Here is a 25,226-nt window from a genome sequence, read left to right as displayed (position 1 = left end):
GTTGGGGGATTATATTCACTTATTTCAGAGACGAAGAACGTCCATTGAGTCCACTGGGGCTTTCAACAAAATATGTGTGCGTCGCATTTGTTCACTAAATACGGACATGTCACCATATGCATAATTTCAGAACATCCGGAAAAGTACAGCTTATATATTACCTTTCTAATAACAAGACCCATCATGAATCGTATAGTCCGTAAGTGTTAATATGTGTTTGTGCTAAAGTGCCCCATATATCAAACTATCATCCTAGTCCACGGCAGCTAGAGCCAGTCGCCATTCTCGATTGATCTAATTCCTCTGACTTGTTTTTCTTTTTCTCTTTATATATTAATTTGATTTAATTGACTACCTAAGTGTTAGTTATGCTTAGCTTCGTCCTTTATTGTTGAAACTCGAAAGGGGTGGCCGCCTTCGAACTATACGCCAAGGTGGTCCGTGCGCGAGGATGTGTATAGCTTCAAATATCTATAAGTCGAGGATATAAAAGCCTCGTTTTTGTCCGCGAAAGTAGTCAATGGGCCATCGGTCTCATATAATAATCTTAAGCAGGCCCCAGCAACTTGATTGCCATTGAAAATGCCATTCGGGCGGTAGCGTAGAAATGGCAATAAAAGTTGCTGAGGCTCCTGCTCAGGAGCTCGATCGGAGAAAAGCTACCTTGGAAGTAAACAAAACTTTGAACAATCCCAACCACACAAGCCCGCGTAAAGAAAAATTTGAGGCACCATGGCCCTGTATCCGATTGAAGAACTTCCTGTGAGTATGATCCTTCGAAATTGAAGCCCAGAAGAGTTATTAACAAGAGTATACACATAGCTCAGCGATGCTCCCCCCGATCGCGGACCCACCTCGGGTTCCCCAGCCGCGGATTTCTACCAGCTGTTCCTGGCAGTCTATCACCGTGGCGAGCTCTCTCTTGGCGACTACCGAAAGCGCCTCGGCTTTTCCGCATATCACTGGGCCATCCTCGTCTATGATGTGAAGTACAATCGTTACTATGCCTACGACGTAACTGACGGAGCCTCGCCGGACCCGGTGATGCGACGCGACCTCAACCCAGACTTCCAATGGACCTACCGCGTCAAGACCAACGTCCACCCGGAGTCGTGTGACTCTCTTCTCATCAGAATGGCAATCGGCGAAGTCAACGACGGAATCGGCCCGGAGACTATCAAGATCCTCCTTCAGTCTGTTCAACTACCGATTAAGAGTGCTTATCCTCCTCAGAATTGCGTCAACTGGATCAGGTCTGTTCTGCACAAGCTCCGATTCCATGGATATGCCCGTAACCTGCACAACATTGAGATGACTATTGATCGTGCTCTCGCTTATGCCGATCTTCGCATGTCGGATCCTGACAATTCTGTCACTGTTCTTGATCACCTCGGCAATGAGTTGGTTTACAGGCCATACCCAGCATGAAGTGTGATACCTTGAAGGGATGTGTTTTACTGCTGAATCTTGGAGGGTTGTGTTTTGCTGGAGTCTTTGGTGAATGGTGTTAGCTGGGCGTCTTGAGTGTCACTTGACCGTCAACTGTTTGTTAATCTGAACGTGGGTCATTGAGCATGAATCAATTATCTTTCTTTTAAGCTCGTGGTCTATAGATATTTTATATTCACGTTGACGGTGCTAGATGATGCGGCAGGATTAGATATAGATTGGCGACATTATCACGTGGCTTTATTTTACCACATATCAATGGACAAGTGAGACTCCACGGTGACAAAGAGGCCAGGGATTGATCAAAGCGCCGATCTTGCCCTGGGTATTTGCTTCCCGGCTTTGATTCCAACCATACAGATGCTTTGTTCTTTGTTCTGATGAACTACACATGTGAGCACTGCATGTTGAGAACAATCAGAGCTGATCTATAGAATATCTATTAGATATCGCTATGAGGTACAAGCGGTCTCTATCATTTTTGTATAGTCGGTAAATACCGATTCAAATAGTGATATTTCAATATTAGAGGTATAAAGAGAAGACCCAACTTTTAAACCAATGCACTTCTTTACTGCAGCAGAAATCAGAATGGTATCTTACATATATAAATCCGATATGCTTAATGTGGCGAATGATATACTCCAGTCCGTCCGTTGACAAGAAACTCCCGTCATCTAAGGGTTCATGTTGGCTGTCTAGCGAGACTGAACTTGGCCTAGGTACCACACGTAGAACATAATCATCACAAGCACCATTGGAACGCTGTCAAAAAATATACATGGTCCACCTCAATACGTTTGGAAGGCAACTCATATCGCCCATAATGAGTAGATTCTGTGAGAGACTTGCGACCTCCACAAAGACATAACATAGTAACATGATCGGGTACAAAAGGCGCTCGACCACAACGGTCCTCGGCATACCAGCGGGCGGTATCTTGAAGCACCTTTCCTGTATGGCCTTTTCATTACAGGAAAATCTACGTGCTAGTAATTGCTCGAATGCTGGAATTGAAGTGGATGCTTTATTATCTTCCCAAATACTGCTGAATACTCTTCTAATGAGCCACTGCGCCTATTGGTAGTGAATCGCGTCGTCGGTGCTGCCACGTGGTGAGTATAGAGGCTGATCCTAATCGCGAAATAATCCCCGGGTTCATAGCCCCAGCAGCTACTCCCAATCAAGCTCGAATGAACTAAAAATTGGAAAATAAGTCTATTATAAACTATCAACCGAGAAATCGACTACTGAACTGGACTCAATAGAGAACTCTCAATCCTAGGGTCCGTCGATTACGATATCAGCTGTGGCGCAGGCAGCATCCTTTAGGGGCTCTTCGAGGAAAATGTCAACAATCCTAGATGAGGATCTGAGGACCTGTGAAATCGACGCCGGAAATGAAAGCTTTCGAGACCAGGAACAGGGCTCCGGCCCGTAACTTTGCGAGCCGCTTGACCGCCCTATACCTTCACTATTACTATGCATGGTCTTATCATCTGACAGAAATATGCAGTGCGACAATATAACCTTATTGATGATATATTAGCAGCAGACAGCTCAATTGGAATAGATCTTAACAAATCTCCGTGGACAGCCGCTACCCGCAACTCGGAAAAAAGGCCGGGATAATCATGAGTCACGAGGAACTACGGAGTACGGAGCATCAAAGTGAGTAATCGTGAATCTACACGGACGATTTCATCCGACCAGCCCCGTAGGTAGACATGTGCCGCATAGCCACCAACCCGCAACTAAACTCGATCTGGCGGAGGACGACGATCAGTTCCGAGCACCGGCAATGAAGTCCCGAGATCGAGTCACGTTTCGGGTGTTTTTTTGGTTTGTTTTTTCACGTGTCGATCACCCGTGAGTGATAGCGATAGCTCCAACAAGTCTAAGGCAGATTGGGAAATGCATACAATAGCCTATAGCATAAAGTGTGCACAGTGCACGATCCACACGGAGACGGAGCTCGGAAACGGATTTGGTTTAACGCCGAGGACCGGAAGAAATATTCTTCAGGGCTTGCGAGCTACTTACCTAAGTAGGTAACTATGAAGCAGGGATTCTAATGTGGTCAGATGTGATAGTTTGTGTTTATGCTGGTTATTAGTGTAAAATAAATTGCATAAGTTATGCATTGATCATTATCAGCCTCAAGATAAACCACGTTGCCTATTTTAGACGAATGATTAGCAAATAATTGATTATCGTCTGGTCCGTATTCCCGCCTTTCTCAATCTCAACTCATCATGCAGTACTCCGTACAAAGTATGTTGTCGTTCACATCATCTCGCCCTGATAAGGCAATTGGGAACCATGGAATCCACTCGCTAGGCATTTTCGCAATCCACTTCTAGGCACTCAAAGACCCATCTCTCGGCCAACGGCAATAACAAATGGCCGATGCAAAAGTCCTTGATGTCATATCTCTGTCAAGCATAGTGGATCTCGGGAAAATTAGCAGGGAAAATCCGAAAATCCGATATCGATTACGGAGTACTGGGCGTTCACTGAAGTGGTTGACAACCAGCCATGGCGTCGTTGCCCGATGATTACTGAATCACTATCTCCACCTCCCCACAACATAGTAGATCCTGAATCCAATTGTTCTGGACTCTGTCTGTATCTACCTGTTGACCTCATCGTTTCCTAATTGGGTAATCTTCGTATTGGATCAGTATTGCTAATTTTGATGGGATATAAAAGAAAGATTACATGATAGAACATCTCGAGAGAACCTTGGAAGTCTGAAGCCTAAATAATAATCATGAAAAGGAAAAGGGAAAAACCGAGACACCTTCGTATTCGGGTATTCCATAGGGCTATGAAGTGGAGATTGAGTGTTTCGAAACGGTAAGCCATGCGAGCGAACCACCTGCGCAGGTGGGCATTTTTAAGTGCTTAGGTCATCTCAAAGCCGCACCAGTGGACTGTGGACCATGAAATCTTCGGCGATATCCGCATGGGCCTTACCTAATATGCCAAAAGGGCCCTGGAGAAGTCCCAGGCTGACATATGAAAAAACAGGACCTTACCTTGGCAAATTTGAGGTCCGTGACGTACGCCAAACACGCTATCATGGTCAGGTATGCAGTAAGGAATGTACATTGTACCTGTATCATGAAGCGAGAAACACGATAATCTAGCCCCTCCTTGCAGGGCGCAGTGTCAGTCTGTTATGAGCAGATTCCATGTGGGGGCCAATAAGATCCGCCAATGCCCCATTGTGTGTCACATGTGGAATGTACAACGTACAACGTAAATTGTACGTCCGTAGGCAACGCTGTAGAACTGCGCGATGAGCAAAATCAGCAAAATCTTTATGGGCTATAGCGGTCTCATCCAGTGATGTTGGAATTATGCTGCCTCATGGCCTCCTGAGGATCCGTGCATGCCAATACTAGTTACCTAGTAAGTACCTTCTCGGGCGTTCCCCACCACATAGCCTACTCATGCATGGATTCCTAGTTAACCTCGAATTCCTGGGGAATGCTAGTCTGTCAATGCTGCCAAGACTGGGTACTGGTCGTACTCGTCTAGGGGGACAGAGTACAGGCGAGGGGTAGTGTTGCATAATCCATAATACGCATACGGAGCAAGGTGGCTTGGCTTCCCAAGGTTCAATGTTCCAAGAGCCTCCATGCTGACATGCCAACTCATTGGATCTTGACACGTCAACAGGTCAAAGCAATTGTCAGCTACAGCAATTGTCAGCTATGGGGATATTAGCCATGGATATATCTCAGTAAGGTTATAGAAGATGATGTGATTTGGCATCCTATGATTGGAAATCGAACTGCTATGTAATCCAACCCTGAGTTCCAAGGCTCGATAGGAACCTTAAAACAATTCTATCAGTAATCAAACTAACCCGGAAAGGAAATAATGGAATTAGGAATTAGGAATTAAGAATAAAGAAAATAATCAAATAATAAAGTAAACGGCAAAAGGTGCGACCGATACTCCGATCGGTTTTTTATCCTCCGATACGGACCACGGCACGGCGGATTGGTCATCCGAGAGCATTCAAGGTGACTCACTGCATTATCTTAAAAATTGGATTGAATTGAGTAAATTAGAGTAGAATAGTACATACCCAGGTATATACTTCTCATATTGTAACTACATACATATGTAGTTAAGTACCTAAATACAATGTGTAACGTAGCGGTGAAGATCTAGAAATGGGAACCTTGAAAGCGAACAGTGCATTATTCATAACTCGGGGCTCGGCGTATACCCTTTCTCCATTTATTTCCGGTGGATCTCTCATCATCCGTAAAGTCCGTTTCGGGTCGATCGGATTAAAAATTAAAAATCAGAAAGGGAAAGAAAAAAAGAAAAAAAAAAAAAAAAAAAAAACGCTGCCTTGTCAGATTAAATATAAACCTCTCGTCCGGAATTCCAAGATTGTTTCTGATATCTTAAGATCTACTTCTTATATCTGTTACACTATCGATCTTGTCCCCCTGGAAGAAAAACCTGATCTATCATACTACCTAGGTATACTTTCATGTATAACAAAGTTGATCTACTCCCTTATCCCTTCTACCACACCGCCCCACGACGATCCACTGTGACTGGATGACGCCTAATTGAGTCACCACCAAAGAGTCATACCCAATAATCCTTCAAAAGCTCGTCTGGCCCACCATGGACTCTTCATCTATTACTTCTAATACCTCCAAACCCTCCCCCTATTTCGACTCTCTCCTCCGTCGCCGCCAACAAAAGAAAATGAGCATCACTCAAACATACTACCTCGCCCATACTGCCCGGAAGAAGCTCACTCGTGAAGCTTCCCGGGCAGACCACGACCTGCGCTTGCTCGTTGGGCACGCAAACCTCCTCGACTCGCTGATGTATGACCTCGCCGATGCTGAACGCGAACAAGAACGCTGGTTCAACCAAACCGTCAGCGGAGCCACCAAGGCTTCTTCTTCCTCTTCTTCTTCTTCCTCCCGCCAACACATCCAATGGGCTTCGACAGTGGTCGAAGAGCCCGAGGAAGACTGGGACCCGGAGGATGCATCCGATCTGGACTCCGAACTCAGCGACAGCGACGACTCCGACTACGACGAGTCTGAATTTGTTATCAACACACCTCCCGTCCGCCGTCGCGCCCCATCACCGGTGGCTCACTTCCAAGAGGACCTTCTGGAGGAGGATGACGAAGGCGATGACACAGATTCGGACTTTGAATACGATGATGCGGAGGATAACGAGTTGAGCTTGACTCGCTCACCCTCGCGACAGTCGCCGCCTGAGCTTCTGGCCGACTCGGATGGAGAGTCTGAGGACGAGGCGACACCGCCCTCCCCGCCCCAGCCTACGCTGGAGGCATTCGATGAAAAGGAGCCTGCTACTACGGCTATTGCCTTGGCGGGCTCTGATCAACCCCATCTCTTTGAGCAAGGGTATTTTGGTACACAAGAGCAGACCATGATCGAGGCTTATTGATTAAGCTCGATCACTCCCACTTTACGATCCCGACTATACTCTCTACACCTCTCTCTGCCTTGTGTTCCATAATCCAGCGATACATACCGTGATACCCTGATGCTTTTTATGACGATGTTTTTGGAGCGAGCTTATATTTACCATCTCTCATCTTCTATTTTCTGGCGTTTTTGGTTCGGTCGCATTTGGCGAATCGTCATTTTGGACATTTCATTTTTTTTTATCCAACCCATATGGACATTTTATTACATATTCCTCTCATCTCTTGCTATCTGTGATAGCGGCCCAACATTCAGCTCTCCCTACAAAAGGTCGAGACTGTGCATTGGAGCGTTGAAATACGGGGGAAGACATTGTGATTCCCCCGCAGAAAAGAAAAAAACAATTCAATAAAAATTCTAAATCCTCAACAATCTTCCATCTACTTCGTACTGAGTACTCCATACAAAATAGTCCAGTAAATAGTGCCATCCAAACCGGCAGAATCGCGCATGTGACCTCGTCGATCAGCGGGCCGTGCGCGTAGAACCCCCGTTCCCAGCCAAATGGAAGTGCAGCTCGCCAGCACGCCATGGTCTTCACCGCCGGATAAGCTAGATAGATCAGAGCCAAGGGTAGATAGTGTGAGATCATCGCGGTTAGGTCGGCATAGGGCGCCGCTACGGTTTGATAGTCAGCTGAAGGGTTTTACTAGTTCATTCTTTAGGTGCCCGGACACTCCGCGGAGTGGGTTAAGGAAAGGGGGTTTTTTATTTTTTTCTTCGCTTCTTTTTCCTTCGAATGGATACCTTGGCTTTGTTAGAAGTAAGGCATGGCGGGATCCATATTAGGCTAGTGTACGGAGTATTGGGCTAGTGAGTGAAAATCTTGAGGCTGGTGGGGGGGGGGGGGGGGGGGCTGAGGCGTTTTGGGTATGCTGTTCGTTGGGCGATCTTGGGCTCTAGTTGTGTTATTGGTTCGGCTCTTTTGGTTTGTTGCAATAGTTCCCCTATCTGGTATAATCTTCCGCTATCTAACAGTTTACTATCGTACGGAGTACTCAGACCCTCAGATAGAATATATGAAGTTAACCATGTTATATGCATAAACATCATAAACATCATAAACTATGTGGGTCCTTTTATTGTGGCTTAGTACGGAGTACATTGGCCGATATGTCGCCATATGCTAATCTGTATATCACGTATTATTGTTCCGTAATCCGCACTATGGCTTCAAATGTTGATGCTATACGGGGTGCTATATATACTGTTGACTTGGTATTCCTACTATCCTATTGATAGTAGGTTGAGGTTATTTCTCTTGCCAAAAGATACCTTGCATCATAGTTCGAACTCTTCTCGAATGCTGGGCTGGTATTATAGTTTTGTTTAGATCATTCATATCAGCTTCATGCTTAACTCCAGTCTGGCGAACTTTCCCATTTCATGCTTTAGATGTAGATACAATATATATATCCATACTTGCAAGTGGAAAGGTAGAGTTCTTTCTTTGTATTCCTATCCAAACCCAGTACCCAAATTAAGACTTCATATAGAAACTCCATGAATTTTAAATGTTTCTTCCTCATTTGCACTACTTGACACAAATGAAGCTTTCAATTATATAGGGTTGTGTCAATCACCGGACCCGTGGACCCGTGGACCCCTTGTTGACATTACATAATCATGGCTAAGCTCCCGAGCCGCTATCGATAAGTGATCACCGCCCTGGCCAACTGTCCTGACCCCTCGCTGCATCCGTCACTCTCCAGCCCGAGCAAGATGACTCGTGACCATTAATCTTCCTAGTTTTTATTGAAGAGATTCTCTCAAAAACATGATACCACAACCCCGCTTGGTCCTGTGGAACCCTCAACAACCCCGTGGCCGCTGATACGTGCTATTAGCTCTCGTCATTTACATCAACACACGGCCCACGAAAACCAACAGACCCATTATACGCCTGTTCATTTGCATCATCACTGAAGATCAACCTCTTAATGTCTGCGCCGACTTCTCCCAGACGCTCATCAGAGTCTGCAGGGCGATCCGAATTCAGAGATCATACGATCCCAGCTGCGGGGTCCGGCCACACCCGCAGCCTTTCCGGCGAGGCCAAGCCCAGAAGCCAACGGAGATCGATTCAGTTTAGCGTCGACGCTGCAGAGGCTCAGTTGCCCAGTCGCTCGTCGAGCTTTAAGGAAAAGCGGCTGTCATATGGGGATACTCCGACGAGGGAATTATTGGAAGAAAAGGAACGGGAACACAAAGCTGCCCAATTGAACCGAGGACCGTCTCCACCACCACCGAAGTATGTTCTGCTCAAAGACTGCATGTGAAACGGCGTATACTAATATACACGGCAGAACCTACGAGCGAGGCGTTTCTTTCGACACATTCGACAATTTCGATGCTACCGATTTCTCCCTCACATTAAACTATAAACACAAAGGCTACCAGAGCACACGTCGGAGCAGGACCTTTTTGTGCGGAACCGACCAGAATGACTACTCCGAGTTCGCCCTCGAATGGCTCATTGACGAGCTGGTGGATGACGGGGACGAGATCGTCTGTCTTCGAGCGGTGGAGAAGGACTCGCGCATAGCCAGCGATGTCGGAATCGAAGAGCGAAAGTACCGCGAGGAGGCCGAAAAGCTATTTGAGCAGGTTATCCAGAAGAACAGCCAGGATGAGAAGGCCATCAGCTTGGTCCTGGAACTTGCTGTGGGCAAGGTTGAGAGCATCATCCAACGCATGGTAGCCTTTCCAAGAACCCCTTCATTACCTCCTACCAATCTAATGTCCCCTAGATTCGCATATACGAGCCTGCAATGCTTGTCGTCGGCACACGAGGACGCAACCTGAAAGGAGTGCACAGTCTGCTCCCGGGATCTGTCTCCAAATACTGCCTCCAGCAATCACCCATCCCGGTGATTGTCGTTCGGCCATCACCGAAACGCGAAAAGAAAAAGAAAAAGCGCCGTGCAGACCCAACACGGCGCAGCTACAATCAAATCCTGGAAATGAGCGAGCAGCGCGGCAGTCAGATATTCGGCGCCAGCGCCAGCAACGATAGCAGCACTTCGAAGTTGCCAGACGAGGAGGCTGCAGTAGCGGAGGCACTCGGACTCCCCGCATCATACTCGAATACGGCCTCGCGCAGTTCTCTGTCGGTCTCAGACCGTAGTAGCATTAGCCACGATGACTCCGACTCGACCTACCCCATCCGGAACTCACTGGATGCTGTGGTTATGGCAAGCCCGGGCATCGGAAGTCCAGCAGATAGCTCTCAGGAGAGTGTCGTTACCGGAAATAGTGTTCAGACATCTCCTTCGCTGGATAGGACTGTGGTCTCGCCTTCTCCGTCTGACCAACCCGAGCCTCCTATATCAGACGCCTCTACCGAGGTTGAAAAGCTAGACGAGACTAACGAGCCTTCCGATTCAACCAAGATTCCCGTGTCTATCCCATTGATTGAAGTGTCAGATAACAATGATCAAAATGACAACACAAAGGAATCCGAATCCTGACACCCATGGCTTGCCTGGCCCGCAGCGGCTCTTCATGCCCATTTCGCTCGTGTTGCGTTATACATTACACCATCGCGCTTTCTCACATACTCACGATCCATACGAACCAATCGTCCGATTTCACCCCCTCATGTTGCTTCTTGTCCCTCTCTATCGAACAGAATACACGTCAGGAATCACGTCGGCTCGCGACGGGACTGACAGTTATACCCCAGCTCAATACCCTCATCGCTTATTGTCCTCTGATATGTCCTGACCTGGTTAAACGTTTCACATGTTTTGGCCCTGTGCATTTCTCTCCCCTCTTGTGCCTACAGTGAGAACCCATTGAATGAATCCATAGACATTGATTGCTTAAGCTCCCACATATGTGCAAATCCCTCATAACTATATCTGTCTACTCGTAACCGCTATTCTTATCGTAGTATACAAATGGATACTGATCCATGCTATAACAAGTCCATAGTCACTTTTAAGTACATTTTACATGGATCTATGTACCATCCAAGATGAGCCAATCTCTCACCATGGAAGATATTAGAAGTAGCCAGAAGGCGAAGCATTCATTCAATCACGTTAAAGCTGAGTGGTGCTCCGGGTATTGAGAGAAAAAAAAAATGGCAAGGTCAGGGCACAAGAGAAAAGCAAGAGCAGGAGAGAAAAGGGAAAAGGGGACAAATGCAAAGCACGAGAAGGGAGAAAGAAAAGCAAAGAGCAAGAGAAACAGCAACACAACCCCTTCATCATCCTCATAATCAATCTCTCCCTGTCAGTTTCCATCCACAGCAAACCCCCTTACTAGATGTGTATATGGGAAAATGGAAGACAGGAATATGAAATAAAAGGGATGCAGCCAGTCCAATTGCAAGCAAAGTCCTACTCTCAACCAGGGCTCCACACCCATTCTCTCAATTCGATCAAAAGAGAAGAAGAAAAGGAACAAGAAATAAGAATTGAAAAGATGTCAAGATTGTACACTATGAATTGGGTCTCTTTTTCGAAAGGTTCAAAAAAGTAAAACCAGCCGTGATAAAGTGAAAAAAAGGGGAAGTCCTAGGGGATAACCGACCAGTCGGAAAATGCAAAGGACTGAGACCGATTAAAAACAAAGACGCATGGCTTTCCTCACGGGGAAAAAAAAACAATGGAAAATGACGAAAATGAAGAAATCTTTTTGTGAACCAAGAAAATGGAAAACGTTGATCATTAACTCCTAAGGACTTTCTATGCTGTGGATTCGCCGTCCTTGACAGATGGGGTTTTTGAGGGACGACGCTCCGCGGCCGCGGGCTGCGACTTGGTGAGCATCGGGGAAGTGGGGTTTGACGGTGGCGAGGTAGCCATGTTATCCCGATCTTCAAGGGCAGCCAGCGCACTGGGGAGAGTATTAGCATGAGGGGTTGCATAGGAGGAAAGCGTTGGGAGTTTCGTACCTGAAAGCATTCATGGAAGAGTTGTCTTCCTTTTTGCTGCCGGTAGGAGTGCCGGTGCGGCTGCTGGCGGCGCTGTCGTCGCTTCCACGGACTAGGCTACCACCGGGACCGAGGTTCTTGCGGCCGCTGTTGGTGCGCGAGCCGAGAAGGCTGGAAGGACCGAATGACATGGGCTGGTTGGTGTTGCGAGTCGCACGCAGGCGGCGGAGATCGTCACTGCCAACCTTGCTAGAGGCGTAATCGGGAGGAGGGGCCTGGTTTCCGTATCCGAAGCCGCGGGCGTCACCGCGACCCATGGGGATGCGGCCACCGCCTCCACGGTTGCTGGACTGGCGCTGGCGCTCGGCTTCAGCTGCTTGCGCGGCACGGGCAGCCTGTTTCAAGGGTTAGATACGAGACATAATGAATGACAGAAATGAAGGTTACTTACAGCCTCGCGAATCTCAACGATGGTCTGAGGACCCTTATCGGCATCCTTAGAGTTCCAGCGTGCGGAACGCAGATCGATAATATCCTGAAAACCATGTTAGTATTTTTTTCTTCTCACCTCACAAGACGGAGAACGAAGAACGAAGGAGAAACTTACCAGAAGCATGAAACGGAGACGGCTGGGCAAGTTGGGTGTCTCAACCATCAGGTGGATGCGAGCAAAGTAGGCGTCCATCATGGCAGGTCCCTTCTCAGAGGCATCGAGACTGGCACCAATGGTGCGGAGCAGACTGGTCAAACTCTCGACCTCGGCTTCATCGGGGATACCCTCGTAGTCCACCAGCTTCTTAACACACTCGTGCATAATACGCTCTGTAAGCATGCCAAGCTTGTACAGTTCACCAATGAACTTGACGAGACCAAGACCACGACGCTTAGCGGCGGCAGCGACGTAGTATTCGTCAGACATCATTGCAATCTGTGATAGATTATTAGTACAGGGAGAAGGGAAAAAAAAAACGTTTAGCTGCAGATCGACATACCTCTTCAGTAGTGCCCTCGGGCTTAGCAGGCAGGTTAGTCTTCCAGCCACGCTCGAACTCTTCTTGGCAGCGGTTGAGCAGGTACTTGCGGAACAGACTTCCACCAGCAACAACGGTGCCATTGCGGTCACGAATGTTCTCATCCTTAATCTCTGGGCTCATGCTCTCCAGCATGCTCTTACAGAACTTGGCGTACATAGGGGCCCAGTGAGCCTCATCAGTAGCCTTCTCGAATGTGAGTTGGATGACCTGGCGCAGAGTACGACCATCGGACTCGTCCTTGGACTGGGAGACAATCGCGAGGATCTGACCAGAGATACGGTCGAAGTTCTCCGGTGTCATCTTGTTGAGAGCAGCCTTGACCTTACGCTGCACGACATCCGGTGCCAAGTAGCCGCTATCACCACCAGGGGCGGGACCAGCACCACTTTGGCCAACACTGCGAGGCTTCCAGCCAGTTGCAGTGGTTTGAATTGCCTTCAGATCCATGCCGGCAGTGAGAGGCATCGACTTGTTTTGCGCCTCGTCCGCTCGGCCACCGTGCTTCTTCGGTCGGCTGTCGGTGCGGGGGCCCTTGCTCGAGCTGCCACGAGGAGGAACACCGGCAGAGTTTTGGCGAATATTGCCAATAGGACCCATGCCACCAGGGCCGCCCCGTCCGAATTGGAAGGAAGTATTGCGGCTGCCCATCGCTCCGCTGCCCATAGGGGGCATCTGGCCAGGTCTGTTGAAGCTGCCCATGGCAGGGAAGGGTCCTCCTGGACCCATGGTGCCGTTGCGAGAGCCAGCACGGCTACCCATGCTAGGAGTGCGGGCAGACTGGGGACGGGAAGAGTCGGTGGGGTCACCAACTGTGTCCCGCAGACGGAGGTCCCAGTCGACGGAGATCTTGTCCTTGAATGCGGCCTGGAATTGCAGCAGGAAGTCCCGGTCGTAGTGGAACTTGCGGCCTTCGGGCGCAGCAGCGTTCATCTCGGTACTGGGAGGAGTGATGGACGATGGGTAGGTGACCTTGCTGAGGTCTTCCAAGAACTTGGCATTTTGCAAAGACTTCATGCCTGCGGTTGCTTGCAGGGGCTCAGTGGGCTTGGGAGTATCGAGCTTGAGGCCAGCGGGCTTCTTGGGGATGGCGCTGGCAGGCTTGGCTGGTGGGCCCATGTCAGATGAAACAGGAGTAGCAGCACCGCTGTCGCCAGGGGTGGAAGACTCGGTGGCACCGTATCCACCCTTCTTGAGCGAGGCAAACGCATCCTTGCTGTCGTCCTGGGCGGCGGCGGCGCCTCCGGTACGAGCGGCGTTCTCGCGGGCAATCTCGCGGGCCTCAGCCTCAGCCTCGGCCTTCTTCATGTTGGCCTCGTAGTTCTCAAGTTCCTCGCGCTCCTTGCGTGCAGCTTCTTCCTTCTTAGCTTGCTTGGCGCGGTTGTAGTCTTCCTCGGCGGCGCGCTCCTTGGCTTCAATCTCGGCCATTTCACGCTCGATGGCATCAAAGTCGATCTCATCGTCATCCGCGGGAGCGGGAGCGGGAGCAGGAGCGGGAGCAGCAGCCTTCTTGGGCTCTTCAGCAGGGGCAGCAATCTCCTTCGATTCTTCAGTAGCAACCACCTTCTTGGGCTCCTCGGCAGGAGCGGCCTTGTCCTTGATACTAAGATCCTCAACGGCAGCCCGGACAGACTCAGTATCATCCTTTTTGGCATCGGTCGACGCGGCTTCAGTGGTCTTGCGAGAGGCCTCATCGGCCAGACGCTGCTTCTGAGCAGCCTCGTCCTGCTGGATCTTCAGGCGAACAGCATCCTTCAGTTCCTGCTTCTTCTCCTCGTCGGTCTTCGTGGCATTCGCCTTGCTCTCGGTACGAGTGTGCTCAGACGCGCTGGCAGTGCGAGGGGGAGGGGTGGATGTGGGAGGAGGAGTAAACTTGACGGGCGAAGGGGTGGCGCGAGCAGGGGATGCGGGGTTCTTTTCGAAGGTCTTGACTGAGCCGCTGTTAGGGTCCTTGATGATGATTGGACTCTTCTTGGCTGAGGGGATGATGAAGTGAGGCTTGGGAGCGGGGCTGTTGGATGCGCGGCTGCCAGTGTGGGTGTGGCCGGCGACAGCAGGACCAGTGGGTGCCGGTCCTTGGCCAAGGCTCGAACCTGGACGATCAGTAGATACCTGCGAGGGAGTACGGGAAAGTGGTGTCGCCTGAGGCATGGGGTTAGGGAATTGCTGTCCCATGTACTGAGGGTTGTAGGGCATGCCAGCAGTACGAGGCTGGGGAGACGGCGGGCCCATGTAGTAACCACCGTTCGGGTTGTAGTAACCAGCGTAGTTGGGATCGTAGGCATTGGGGAATGACTGTTGAAATTTAACCATTGTTAGAATCTGTTCGAACTGGCCACTTTCGGGCGCAAGATCCACGGGGTACTCGGGAGAGTATGTAGGGTTGTCTTTGCGCCTCCAAGAGCTGGTAAGGTTTCTTTTGGGACGACGCCAGGGGTCCTGGGAAGTATGAGAAGGGGGGGATCTCACAGCTTGGGCGCCCATGTGTTGACCGTAACCGTAGGGTTGCTGAGGCATCTGGGGGTGTGCCATCGGAACCTGGTTCATCTGAGGAGTGGTAGGGTTAACGTTGGCCAGGGCAGGGCTGCGGTTGGCTTGGTGAGGCGAGTTAGGGTAGGGAGCCAAAGGACGACCCTGGTTCGAGCCGTGAAACTGGGGGCCCATGTTAGGACCACCTCGCGGCTGGTTGGGGGTCTGACGGAAACCGGGGTTAGGAGAGTATGGCATCTGCTGTCCCTGGTAGCCAGTCTGGGAGTACCCGCGACCGCGACCACCCTGGTAGTTTGAACGTCCGGGGCCGTTGCCCATCTGGTTGCTCATATCGCTGTGGGTGGATTGGGAGGACTCGCGACGCAAGTGCTGAGAACCGTGTGCAAGAGAAGCCTGTGAAATCGAAACCATCTATGTGAGCAAAAAAACAAGTTCAAGGACAATGAGGACTTGGCAAAGTCGCGCACAGGTGTTGCCACGCTCCATACACATTTGCGCAACAAGATCACTCAAGAGAGGGAAGGATTCTCAAGAGACTTACGTTGGCATCAGCAGATTCTCCGAAGCTACCGAAGTTGGGCACATTTCCTTGCGCCTGGTAAGTCGATGGAGGTGGGCGACCGCCGCTGGAGGCGGGCTGGGGAATAGGCGAAGGAGAAGTCTGAGGAGAAGTCACTCGAGGGTTTGTCGAAGGGGCACCAAGTCCAGCCTGGGCCTGGTTGGAGGCAGGCACAGCGGGAGCACCCATGTTGGGAGAACTCTGCTGGAAACCGAACTGAAGACTGTTGGGCCGACTGGCGGGGCCACCACCGTTGGGCATGTAGCCGGAGGTACCGCTCGAGGTGATGGTCACAGATGGCTTGCGAGAGTGATCGCCGGAGGGAGCAGCCGAAGCAGTGGGAGCTCCATTGACAATGGTCACGCCAGAAGAGGCCGACTGCTGAGATTGATTTTGCATGGGTTTGCCGTTCACAGATACGGAGCTCGACTGCCCATGTTGCGCTGAACCGCCCACGGTGACGGGTGCGGCGGTAGAGTCCGTCGCGGACTTCTTAGTTGCGTTGGCGTAAGATCTGGCTGGCGCCTGGGTAGCAGCCAGGGGGGTAGAGGATGCGGGCTGGGTCGAAGCGGCGGGAGTAGCGGTGCTTTGTCCTTGGTTGCCCGACTGAGGAGGGTTCGAGCTCATTAGACAGGTTGTACGTCTAAACGCGCGAAGAGGGAGGAAAATTCGAGAAAAAAAGACGAAGGTGATGTCAGTACGCGGAGGCGTAACAAGGCCACATCCAAACCTAACTGCAGGTTGTTAAAGGGATGAAACTTGATAAAAAAAGGGAAACGAGTTTCCGAAATACACAGAAGACCAGGTACGCAGCAAGAGCAGCGTTTTGGTCGACAGTGTTCTGTTTTAAAAAGGGTTGATTCAAAGGGTAGAAGATGGTGGGAGGGAAAAAATTCCAGGGAAAAAAAATATTCGGGTTTGTGGAAAACGAAAGGGCAGAACGAGAGAGAGGGAGAGTTGTACCGTCGACCAACGTACCTTTGAATGTGATTTAGTGTGATTTATGGGATGGATTCTCTTGAGAATCTCTAAAAACAATGAAATTAATGAAATTTCAGAAAGAGAAGTGAGAGTAAAATAGAAAGTCGAATGTTGAGGGTGATGGTCTACAACGCCACCCACCTGTTACAAAGAATCTAGTTAACTAACTACAGAGATAGTTAACTAGTAGACTATACATATTATACATATTATACATAACTAATATGAGACGGTTAGTTAGATAATATTATATGACTCTGTTCGTATTATTGACTCCGACTCTATTCTTTATTCATCTGGAACTTGATAGACCACCCAAATGCCCCAAATGCCCCATTTTCCCCGTTTGCCACTCAACTATGGTGACCCCATACCAACATCTACATCTACATCTATACAAGATACTTATAAGGTACATCTATATATTTACTGTATACATACTTAGCTAGGCTGTATACATAAATGCTATATCCTATATCTCTTTATCTAAATGCATCCCTACCTCAATAATACTCAATAATAGTCCCCCAGGCACAGGGATATCAAATACTTCCCCATATCCCCCCGTCCTTGCAGTGCATCTGCGTGAACTCTTTTATGCAAGGCTATTCCTCCGACCGGAGGGATTCGGCTTGACATCCTCGGTTGTTCTCGGTGATATTTGAACTAATATTCAATTCAAGTTCGATTTAACTGTTATTTAGCAACGCAAAAAAAATCCTCCCCCCTCCCCCCCATGCAAATACAGCATGTCTTCCATCCCTATCTCTCACCTAGCAAGAGCAAAGCGTTCAAGTTCTATTTTGGTTTTTCTTGTTCTACTCTAACTCCCCCAATGTTAAAAGCGGAACATCTCCGCGGACAAACTTAGGATCGGTCGTACCCGCTTGCGCGCGACCGGGCGATCTCATCAACAGCTCGCGCCGCGAATTCAGCACCAGATGAGGCTGAGGAATCTTGCTCGCTGTTGAACCAACCAGAGGTCCATCCACTACTAGTCTTTCGTTCCGAGCGACGTCCGAGATCCTCATCATCAACCACCTCGAAGGAGTTCTCGCTGCGATTCTTGCGCAACGGCACACCGTAGGCAAGGTCATCAGCCTCGAGTCCACCTCGAGGGGTGCTCTGCTCTTCTTGTGACAGGGTTGATCGGAGGTGATCTAGCAGCTCTCGCTGCGAGGAAATAAAGTGAGCCTTCTCGGCTCCAGACATAGACTGCATCTGGCGTTGGAGGAGATTGCCACTGGCTGAAAGCTCCTCATCCCGCACTTCCCGAGTCTTTCCAGATGTAGCGGTGCCCACGGCGGCACTGAGAACAGAAAACCAATCATTTGTGTTGGCAGGCGCCCCGGCAGCACCGGCAGCACCGGCAACGGGGATGTTGAACCGCGATAGTAGCGACTGCGCGTAGGAAGCGGCACCTGGCTGAGGGGGTGTCGCGGGGCGCTGCGGGGGTAGACCCAAAACCTTCTGCCGGATCAAATCGATGGCTTGGTAGAAGTATTGAAGACCCAGTGCCTTGGCCCGCTCATGGGTGTGGCCGATCATCTCTTCGATCCCCCGCTCATGGTGTGTCAAGAACGGGTCCACGTAGTCTTGGTACAGTATACGAGCCCCTTGCGTCTGGGGGAGGACGAGATAAGCCATGAAACCAAGGCGGATCCAGCTGTAGAATGGGAACCTGGATAATTATCGAGTCACGATTAGCTTGCGATCTTGTTAAAACGGATCTGGTTGAACTATACCATCCGATGATAAACACTGTCCAGGATTCAGCCAGCAGAATGACTGAAAGTACCACCCAGTACATCAGCCATGGTGCGAGTTGTGAGGGGTCAGAGGAACGAAGAGCCTTGTAGGAAGCGAAGACGGGGAAGAGGATCGTGATGACCGAGCTATAGAAATAGATCTGCGTTAGCTTGCGGGCCCCTTCTTTCCAAGGTATATATGATTTAAACGTACGACAACAAGTCCGCAAAGATTCCAAACATGATGAAGCCTGGGTGAATTGAAGATGTGAAAAAAAGAAAATCCTTGGGGGATTTTTAGTCTTCAGTCAGCCCCGCTGATCTGAGACGAACACCGAAGTTGGACAAAAAAAAAAGAGGAGAACAAGGCAACAAAGATAGTTCAGGGGTATATGAGGATTAAAAAAAAGAAATCAAATAGTAGAAGTCTGTAAAAATAGAAATAGAACACCTAAATCACTTCACGATCCCTCCCCTAAGAGACGTGACTACTTACATTTCCCATCTGGGCCAAGAATCAATGTGTGTTGACGTCACGAGACACTTTTTTTTTGCTTTACATTGTTAATGATTCAGTCATTCATGTGTGTTTAAGACAGTATAGTATAGCTTAGATGTATATCCTGATATATTCCCGCCATTTTCTAAATAAATAAAAAAACATCATGTTATTATCTTTGAATATGGTACAGGAAGTACAAGCCCGACGAGGCACACGTCGCTAACGAGTGGCCCAATCACCCGACATACCTTAACTAGTTCCTTTTTACCTATTATGGCCCGTTCCTCTTTCTCTTCCAGCATTTCCTTTTCCTCTATAATCCCTACTTCTACTCTATCTTATATACACCGCCGTTAAATCCGTGAATCCTGCATTGTTATTTCCCCGCACGTTCGACTACCCCGGGGGACCTCGGGAACTCAAACCATGTGTATCGCATTGATCTCAACTGCCCACCCGGAATACTCGTTGATCATAATCAACAACAGAGATGTAAGTATATCCCTCCACTCTGAGCAGTAGAATCCCAGACTTAACATATATCTAGGAATTCCTCCATCGTCCCACATCATCGCCAGACTGGTGGCCGGAGCCAGCCTCATATGTCCTCGGCTCACGAGACCTAGCCCGATCTACACATGGCACTTGGATGGGAATCACCAAGCATGGGAAGGTGGCAGTTCTTACCAACTACCGTGAAGACACGACCGGCGCAGCCATCGGAGTCTACAGCCGGGGCGTCATTGTCAACAGCTGGTTGATCGGGTCCACCGACAAGCGAGAGGATACCAGGGAGTTTGTACAAGGCATCGTGGCTAGCCCAGAAGCAAAGCAGGTAGGGGGGTTCAGTCTGGTGTGTGGACATATCAACGAGCCCCTGGCCATTGTCTCCAACCGTTCCACAGATATGGACCAGATCACATGGGTGGCAACCGAGAAGAACCAGACGCGAGGGCTTAGCAACACAAGCTTTGAGGACAGAACCTGGCCCAAGATTATTGATGGAGAGCACTTGATGGAGGCTGCTATTGCCGAGCATATGCAAAAGGGAGACGGGGAGGACGAGGATGCATTGGTTGATCGTCTGCTGCAGGTTCTCAATACTGATAGTCTGCCACGACTGTCAGATGAGGAGGCCACAATTGAGACGTACATCCATCATCTGCACAAGACCATCTTCGTTCCTATCATCGGTGCTCCAAATGATCCTGATCAAGCTGCAGAGAAGATCGCTGCAGCTCGGGTAGAGGATGAGACCAACACCCCAACAAACGGACCTCCTGACCAGAGCTATACATGTGGATCATATGGGACACAGAAACAGACGGTTCTGCTGGCACGACCGGATGGGCGGGTCCGATATTTTGAAAGAACGCTGTATGACAATGATGCTAAGGCCGTGCCGATCGGGCAAGGCGATCATTCATTTGAATTCAACATCATGCAGTAGCTTCTTATAAGCTTAGTGAATACGCTTAGACCCCATAATTGATTAATGATACATACTGTTCAAGAGCTTCAGACCCAAACCTGCCTAGGTGCCACTCCACGTGACAGGTAAGCATAGAGCCATCCAATCACAGCCTGAGAAATCTTTGACAAAAGTAGTAGGCGGTTCTTTTCTGCCCAAAACCGAGGTTATATTGAACTTTAAGGATATCTTTTCGCCCTTCGGGGCATATGGTCAAATGAAAATATACAGAGAAGATTAGCATGGCCCCTGCACTAAGGATGACACGCTCAATCAAAGAGAAGCTACCTATTTTTTTTTCTTTTCGAGATCATTCATTAGCCTCAGAGAGTGGGCTTGTTTTACTGCTGTTTATTTCATATTACGCTATTGGGAAGTCACGTGGTGCACATATTGAAGTTCGAATCCCATGTAACGCGAATGTAGTTGAAATCGGCAAGTGCTCCCCTCGATCGCTTCATACCTGCCTTCTCTCGGGTTGAAAACGGGGGGAAATAAGGTTGAACGCATAAAGGATCAGTACATATGTATATTGTCACTAGGGGGCATGCCCAAATTATTGAGTGACGATGGTATAGTTATTGCCTTTCTGAACGTCGACTAGTTTACAGACATATCTGACTTAATTGAGCCTTTTTCTCTCCTCCGTACTGGGCTGTAATGGTTGAGATAGGGTGACACAATGTACTCGTTTCTTATCTGCAGCTGAATCGGAGTATAAAACACGTCGAGGGAATCCAATTACAAAATATATAGTTAACTAACTAGGTCTCAAGATGATGTGTATGTTAGACACCGCCCTTGTATTCTGCCGATACCACTTCATGAAGAAAATTTCCCGCGATTATTTTTGACATAAAGTTTAATAATTTATATACCTCATATTTTCCGTTGCAATTACACGGCCGTGATCCACCGAGTGAGCCATTTCTTAAGATCTGGTTTTTAAGTTTTCAACTACAACATAACAATGGCTGAAGACACTAGCGCCGCCTGGCCTATCGCCGATGAGGCCCTTGCTCAGAGCCTCCTCGACCTTGTGCAGCAGGCTGCTCATTATCGCCAACTGAAGAAGGTTTGTATACATTTCCACTGATTTTTAAACTTAAGCTAACTGTCGTCTTAGGGCGCCAACGAGTGCACCAAGTCCCTTAACCGGGGTACTAGTGAACTTGTGATCATGGCCGCGGATACTAGCCCGCTCGCTATTGTCCTTCACTTGCCTCTTTTGGCCGAGGATAAGAACGTGAGTTGAATACCCTAGAGCCCTACGATGAGGATCTCGACTGATCATCTAAATTAGGTTCCCTACGTTTACGTTCCTAGCAAGATGGCTCTCGGCCGTGCTACTGGTGTTTCCCGCCCCGTGATTGCTGCCTCTATCACTACCAACGAGGCCAGTGACCTGACCGCTCAGATCCGTGCTATTAAGAACCAGGTCGAGCGTCTCATGATCTAAGATGTCCATCTTAGACATGATCGGGAGGATTGAATACCGAACCACCAGTTTTGGCAATAGCTAAAATTGCAGATCCCACCAGAATTAGCCAGTAGGATAATTAATTGGAACTTCCAGTCTAATTTATTTGAAGTAAACCATAAGAAATTAAGGGCAGAATGTGTATTGTACAGATTTCATAGGAAAGTGCATGTGATAGTTCTAAGACAAAGATGGTAGGCCCAATTTTATCAAAAACATGTGGTCTGTCCATTTTATAGTTGCCATCCTCTGCCTTGGCACTGGAAATGTCACCCTGATGTATTTGAGGGTGCTGGCTTTCAAAGGTCGTTCAAAAGTCCCAAACATCCCCTGAATTTCTATCATTCGAGTTATAAAATAACATGCCCGGGATTAATTAGAAATGTGGATAATCGCTTTGGCTTCGATATGAATTTCCCTGCTTTTACAGGATTGTAAAGGACCCTCCGAGTTCATTTTGGAAAATTACACCGGATCCAACAGTTATCAACCCTAAATGCCACAAGATGTTTCATCTTGAGCATTTCTCATTTACCGGCGCTTCATTTCGGCCACTACACCCAAGACGGGTTAGCCTATTCCGCAATTGTATCAGAACAATTTATTTTAGATTGTCTCTTTTTTGACGGTGCGACTCGTCGAAACTAGTGAAATGGAAGCTGGCCTGACTTTGACGCCCTTGAGTGCTCTCATCTCCACATGTTATCAGGCCATGGGGCTAAGCATTGACTGTTAATCTCCGTTGTATATTGGGCGGAGTATGGATAACATGGGGCTTTACACAGCCTTGGACCGTTCTTGGTCACTCGTGCCTGATCTAGTGGCTTTTGAGAAACTCGACCGTTTATCGGGCTCCTTCGGTGGTGGAGAGAATCCACCGTCTAGAAGGGACATCTCCTAAAGGCGTCAGGGTTAGCGTCTCCCGGCATTCCGGTCATAATTAAGCCGAATGGTTTTCCATAGTGGCTCTATGAGAGATCTCAAACAGGGAACCCACACTGTCTTGGATTGCCTGTTAGTTCACTCCATAGACCAGACGCTATTTGACGCCTCCGAGCAGGGTATGGCTATATAACAGACAGTCCCCCCCCCCAGGTTTCATCGTGCATACATTCATTCACTTTTATTCATACTTCAAGACTGGTTTCTTGATTTCCGTTCTTTTCTATTCCATCACATTCTTTACCGTCAAACTCGACACTCACTCTCTTTTACATTTCAAATTCACAATGAAGTTCACCAACATTGTTCTGGCTGCCAGCGCCGCAACCGTCGCCTGCGCATACCCCCAGGGAAGAGACGTTGTTCCCACCAAGCAGAGCGCCAATATCAAGAAGCGTGCCAATGGATTCACTTGGGTCGGTGTTAGCGAGTCCGGTGCCGAATTCGGTAGCAACATCCCCGGTACTCTGGACCAAGACTACGCCTGGCCCAAGACTTCCCAGATTCAGATCCTGAGAGATGCCGGCATGAACATCTTCCGTGTGCCCTTCTTGATGGAGCGCCTGGTGCCAACCAGCATTACCGGCACCCCGGATGCCACTTACCTGGCCGCCCTCAAGTCTGTATGTGATATATCTATTATGGCTATTGATTCTCCCACACCCAGGTCTAACGGTTCTATTCTATAGACTATCAAGTTCATCACCGACAGCGGTGCCTATGCCGTCCTTGACCCCCACAACTACGGAAGATAGTAAGTTGACTAAAACCAGAATTTCATACCCTACTATTATTGGTATGGTACTAAAGCTCTATCTATAGCAATGGCAACATCATCACCTCGACCTCCGATTTCAAGGCCTTCTGGAAGACCGTTGCTACCGAGTTCGCCTCCGATGAGAAGGTCATCTTCGACACTAGTAAGTCATCACGCTATGGTTAAAGTGACACCATCCAAACTATCATCCACTAACACCACCTCTCTAGACAACGAGTACCACGACCTCGACCAGACCCTCGTCCTTGACCTGAACCAGGCCGCCATTGATGCTATCCGTGCCGCTGGCGCTACCAGCCAGTACATCTTCGTCGAAGGAAACGCCTGGTCCGGTGCCTGGTCCTGGACCACTAACAACGACAACCTCAAGGCTTTGACCGACTCCGAGGACAAGATCGTCTACGAGATGCACCAGTACCTTGACGGCGACAGCTCCGGTACCTCCGAGTCCTGCGTCAGCGCCACCATCGGAAAGGAGCGTCTCCAGTCCGCCACCACCTGGTTGCAGGATAACAACAAGAAGGGCTTCATCGGCGAGTTCGCCGGTGGTGTCAACGCCAACTGCGAGGCTGCCGTCGAGGGCATGCTCTCCTACATGTCCGAGAACAGCGATGTCTGGATGGGCGCCGAGTGGTGGTCCGCCGGTCCCATGTGGGGATCTTACATGTACAGCTTGGAGCCCAGCGACGGCCCTGCTTACTCTACCTACCTCCCCATCCTCGAGAAGTACTTCGTTGACGGCACTGCCTCTACCCCTACCTCCTCCTCTTCCTCTTCTTCATCCACCAAGGCCGCCGCCAAGACTTCCGCCACCACTGCTTCCCAGACCACCGCCGCCCAAACCACCACCACCGCTGCCGCCATCGAGGTTACCAGCACCCCCAGCAGCAACGTCCAGGTCCCCAGCTCCGTGCTTGAGTCCTCCAGCTCGACTACCTCCGCTGCCGCTGAGACTTCCGCCGCTGTTGTTCCCGTTGTCTCCACCACCGCTGCCGCCCCGACTACCCTTGTCACTGTCACCGCCCCTGCCTCTGCTACTTCCACCTCCACCCCCCTCGCCAAGTCCTTCACTCAGGTACCTACCGCTAGCCCCTCTTCTGGATCCGTTGCTAAGCACTACTACCAGTGCGGTGGCATTAACTGGACTGGACCCACTGTCTGTGAGAGTGGTACCACCTGCGTTAAGCAGAACCCTTACTACTACCAGTGCATCAACTAAGGGATGATCTTGTATTGATCAAGCCAAAAGGGGAGATTTTATTGATTGCTGGCTTGGTGTGAGCGTTTTCTTTCAGTGTTGACTATTATTTACACTACTTTTATACTTCACTTTTACCTTCTTGTCGATTTAGTTCGATTTTTCTATATTATAAATTCAATTTGAATGTGTCACAATTACTGTGTCT

General features: G+C 49.1%; 8 protein-coding genes across 8 annotated transcripts; 6 read left to right on the top strand and 2 right to left on the bottom strand.

Moving 5' to 3' along the window:
• Positions 1-732: 732 nt before the first annotated feature.
• Positions 733-1,428, top strand: N7455_005535 (uncharacterized protein; the record flags this gene model as incomplete). Its single annotated transcript, XM_040957102.2, has 2 exons — positions 733-762; positions 823-1,428. 2 exons carry the CDS (start codon positions 733-735, stop codon positions 1,426-1,428), a joined length of 636 nt encoding a protein of 211 aa, XP_040812379.1.
• A 4,680-nt stretch (positions 1,429-6,108) lies between these two features.
• Positions 6,109-6,915, top strand: N7455_005534 (uncharacterized protein; the record flags this gene model as incomplete). Its single annotated transcript, XM_040957159.2, has 1 exon — positions 6,109-6,915. The coding sequence occupies one exon, from the start codon at positions 6,109-6,111 to the stop codon at positions 6,913-6,915; it is 807 nt and encodes a 268-aa protein (XP_040812505.1).
• Positions 6,916-8,877: 1,962 nt separating this feature from the next.
• On the top strand, positions 8,878-10,426 carry N7455_005533 (universal stress protein; the record flags this gene model as incomplete). Its single annotated transcript, XM_040957077.2, has 3 exons — positions 8,878-9,207; positions 9,263-9,653; positions 9,707-10,426. Exons 1-3 carry the CDS (start codon positions 8,897-8,899, stop codon positions 10,424-10,426), a joined length of 1,422 nt encoding a protein of 473 aa, XP_040812355.2. The 5' UTR covers positions 8,878-8,896.
• Positions 10,427-11,650: 1,224 nt separating this feature from the next.
• On the bottom strand, positions 11,651-16,545 carry N7455_005532 (putative eukaryotic translation initiation factor subunit eIF-4F; the record flags this gene model as incomplete). Its single annotated transcript, XM_065605058.1, has 7 exons — positions 11,651-11,801; positions 11,860-12,233; positions 12,290-12,373; positions 12,446-12,766; positions 12,831-15,164; positions 15,339-15,752; positions 15,901-16,545. The coding sequence occupies 7 exons, from the start codon at positions 16,543-16,545 to the stop codon at positions 11,651-11,653; spliced, it is 4,323 nt and encodes a 1,440-aa protein (XP_065461958.1).
• Positions 16,546-17,627: 1,082 nt separating this feature from the next.
• N7455_005531 (HVA22/TB2/DP1 family protein) lies at positions 17,628-19,066 on the bottom strand. Its single transcript, XM_040957199.2, has 3 exons — positions 18,862-19,066; positions 18,645-18,794; positions 17,628-18,580 (listed from the first exon to the last, which is right to left on the bottom strand). The coding sequence occupies exons 1-3, from the start codon at positions 18,888-18,890 to the stop codon at positions 17,767-17,769; spliced, it is 993 nt and encodes a 330-aa protein (XP_040812357.1). The 5' UTR covers positions 18,891-19,066; the 3' UTR covers positions 17,628-17,766.
• A 463-nt stretch (positions 19,067-19,529) lies between these two features.
• N7455_005530 (NRDE family protein) lies at positions 19,530-20,647 on the top strand. Its single transcript, XM_040957139.2, has 2 exons — positions 19,530-19,641; positions 19,697-20,647. The coding sequence occupies exons 1-2, from the start codon at positions 19,576-19,578 to the stop codon at positions 20,597-20,599; spliced, it is 969 nt and encodes a 322-aa protein (XP_040812481.2). The 5' UTR covers positions 19,530-19,575; the 3' UTR covers positions 20,600-20,647.
• A 943-nt stretch (positions 20,648-21,590) lies between these two features.
• On the top strand, positions 21,591-22,079 carry N7455_005529 (uncharacterized protein; the record flags this gene model as incomplete). The annotated part of the gene is made up of 3 exons (XM_040957154.2): positions 21,591-21,695; positions 21,747-21,866; positions 21,924-22,079. The coding sequence occupies 3 exons, from the start codon at positions 21,591-21,593 to the stop codon at positions 22,077-22,079; spliced, it is 381 nt and encodes a 126-aa protein (XP_040812380.1).
• Positions 22,080-23,329: 1,250 nt separating this feature from the next.
• egl3 (putative extracellular endoglucanase/cellulase) lies at positions 23,330-25,039 on the top strand (the record flags this gene model as incomplete). Its single annotated transcript, XM_040957204.2, has 4 exons — positions 23,330-23,665; positions 23,732-23,796; positions 23,865-23,962; positions 24,030-25,039. The coding sequence occupies 4 exons, from the start codon at positions 23,330-23,332 to the stop codon at positions 25,037-25,039; spliced, it is 1,509 nt and encodes a 502-aa protein (XP_040812456.2).
• Between the last annotated feature and the right edge of the window lie 187 nt (positions 25,040-25,226).

Source organism: Penicillium solitum, assembly GCF_028829755.1.
Source record: "Penicillium solitum strain IBT 25940 chromosome Unknown utg000003l_segment0_segment0, whole genome shotgun sequence".
Taxonomy (NCBI): Eukaryota; Fungi; Ascomycota; class Eurotiomycetes; order Eurotiales; family Aspergillaceae; genus Penicillium; species Penicillium solitum.
The sequence above is the reverse complement of the archived record's forward strand: the minus strand, read 5'-3'. Positions and strand labels throughout refer to the sequence as shown.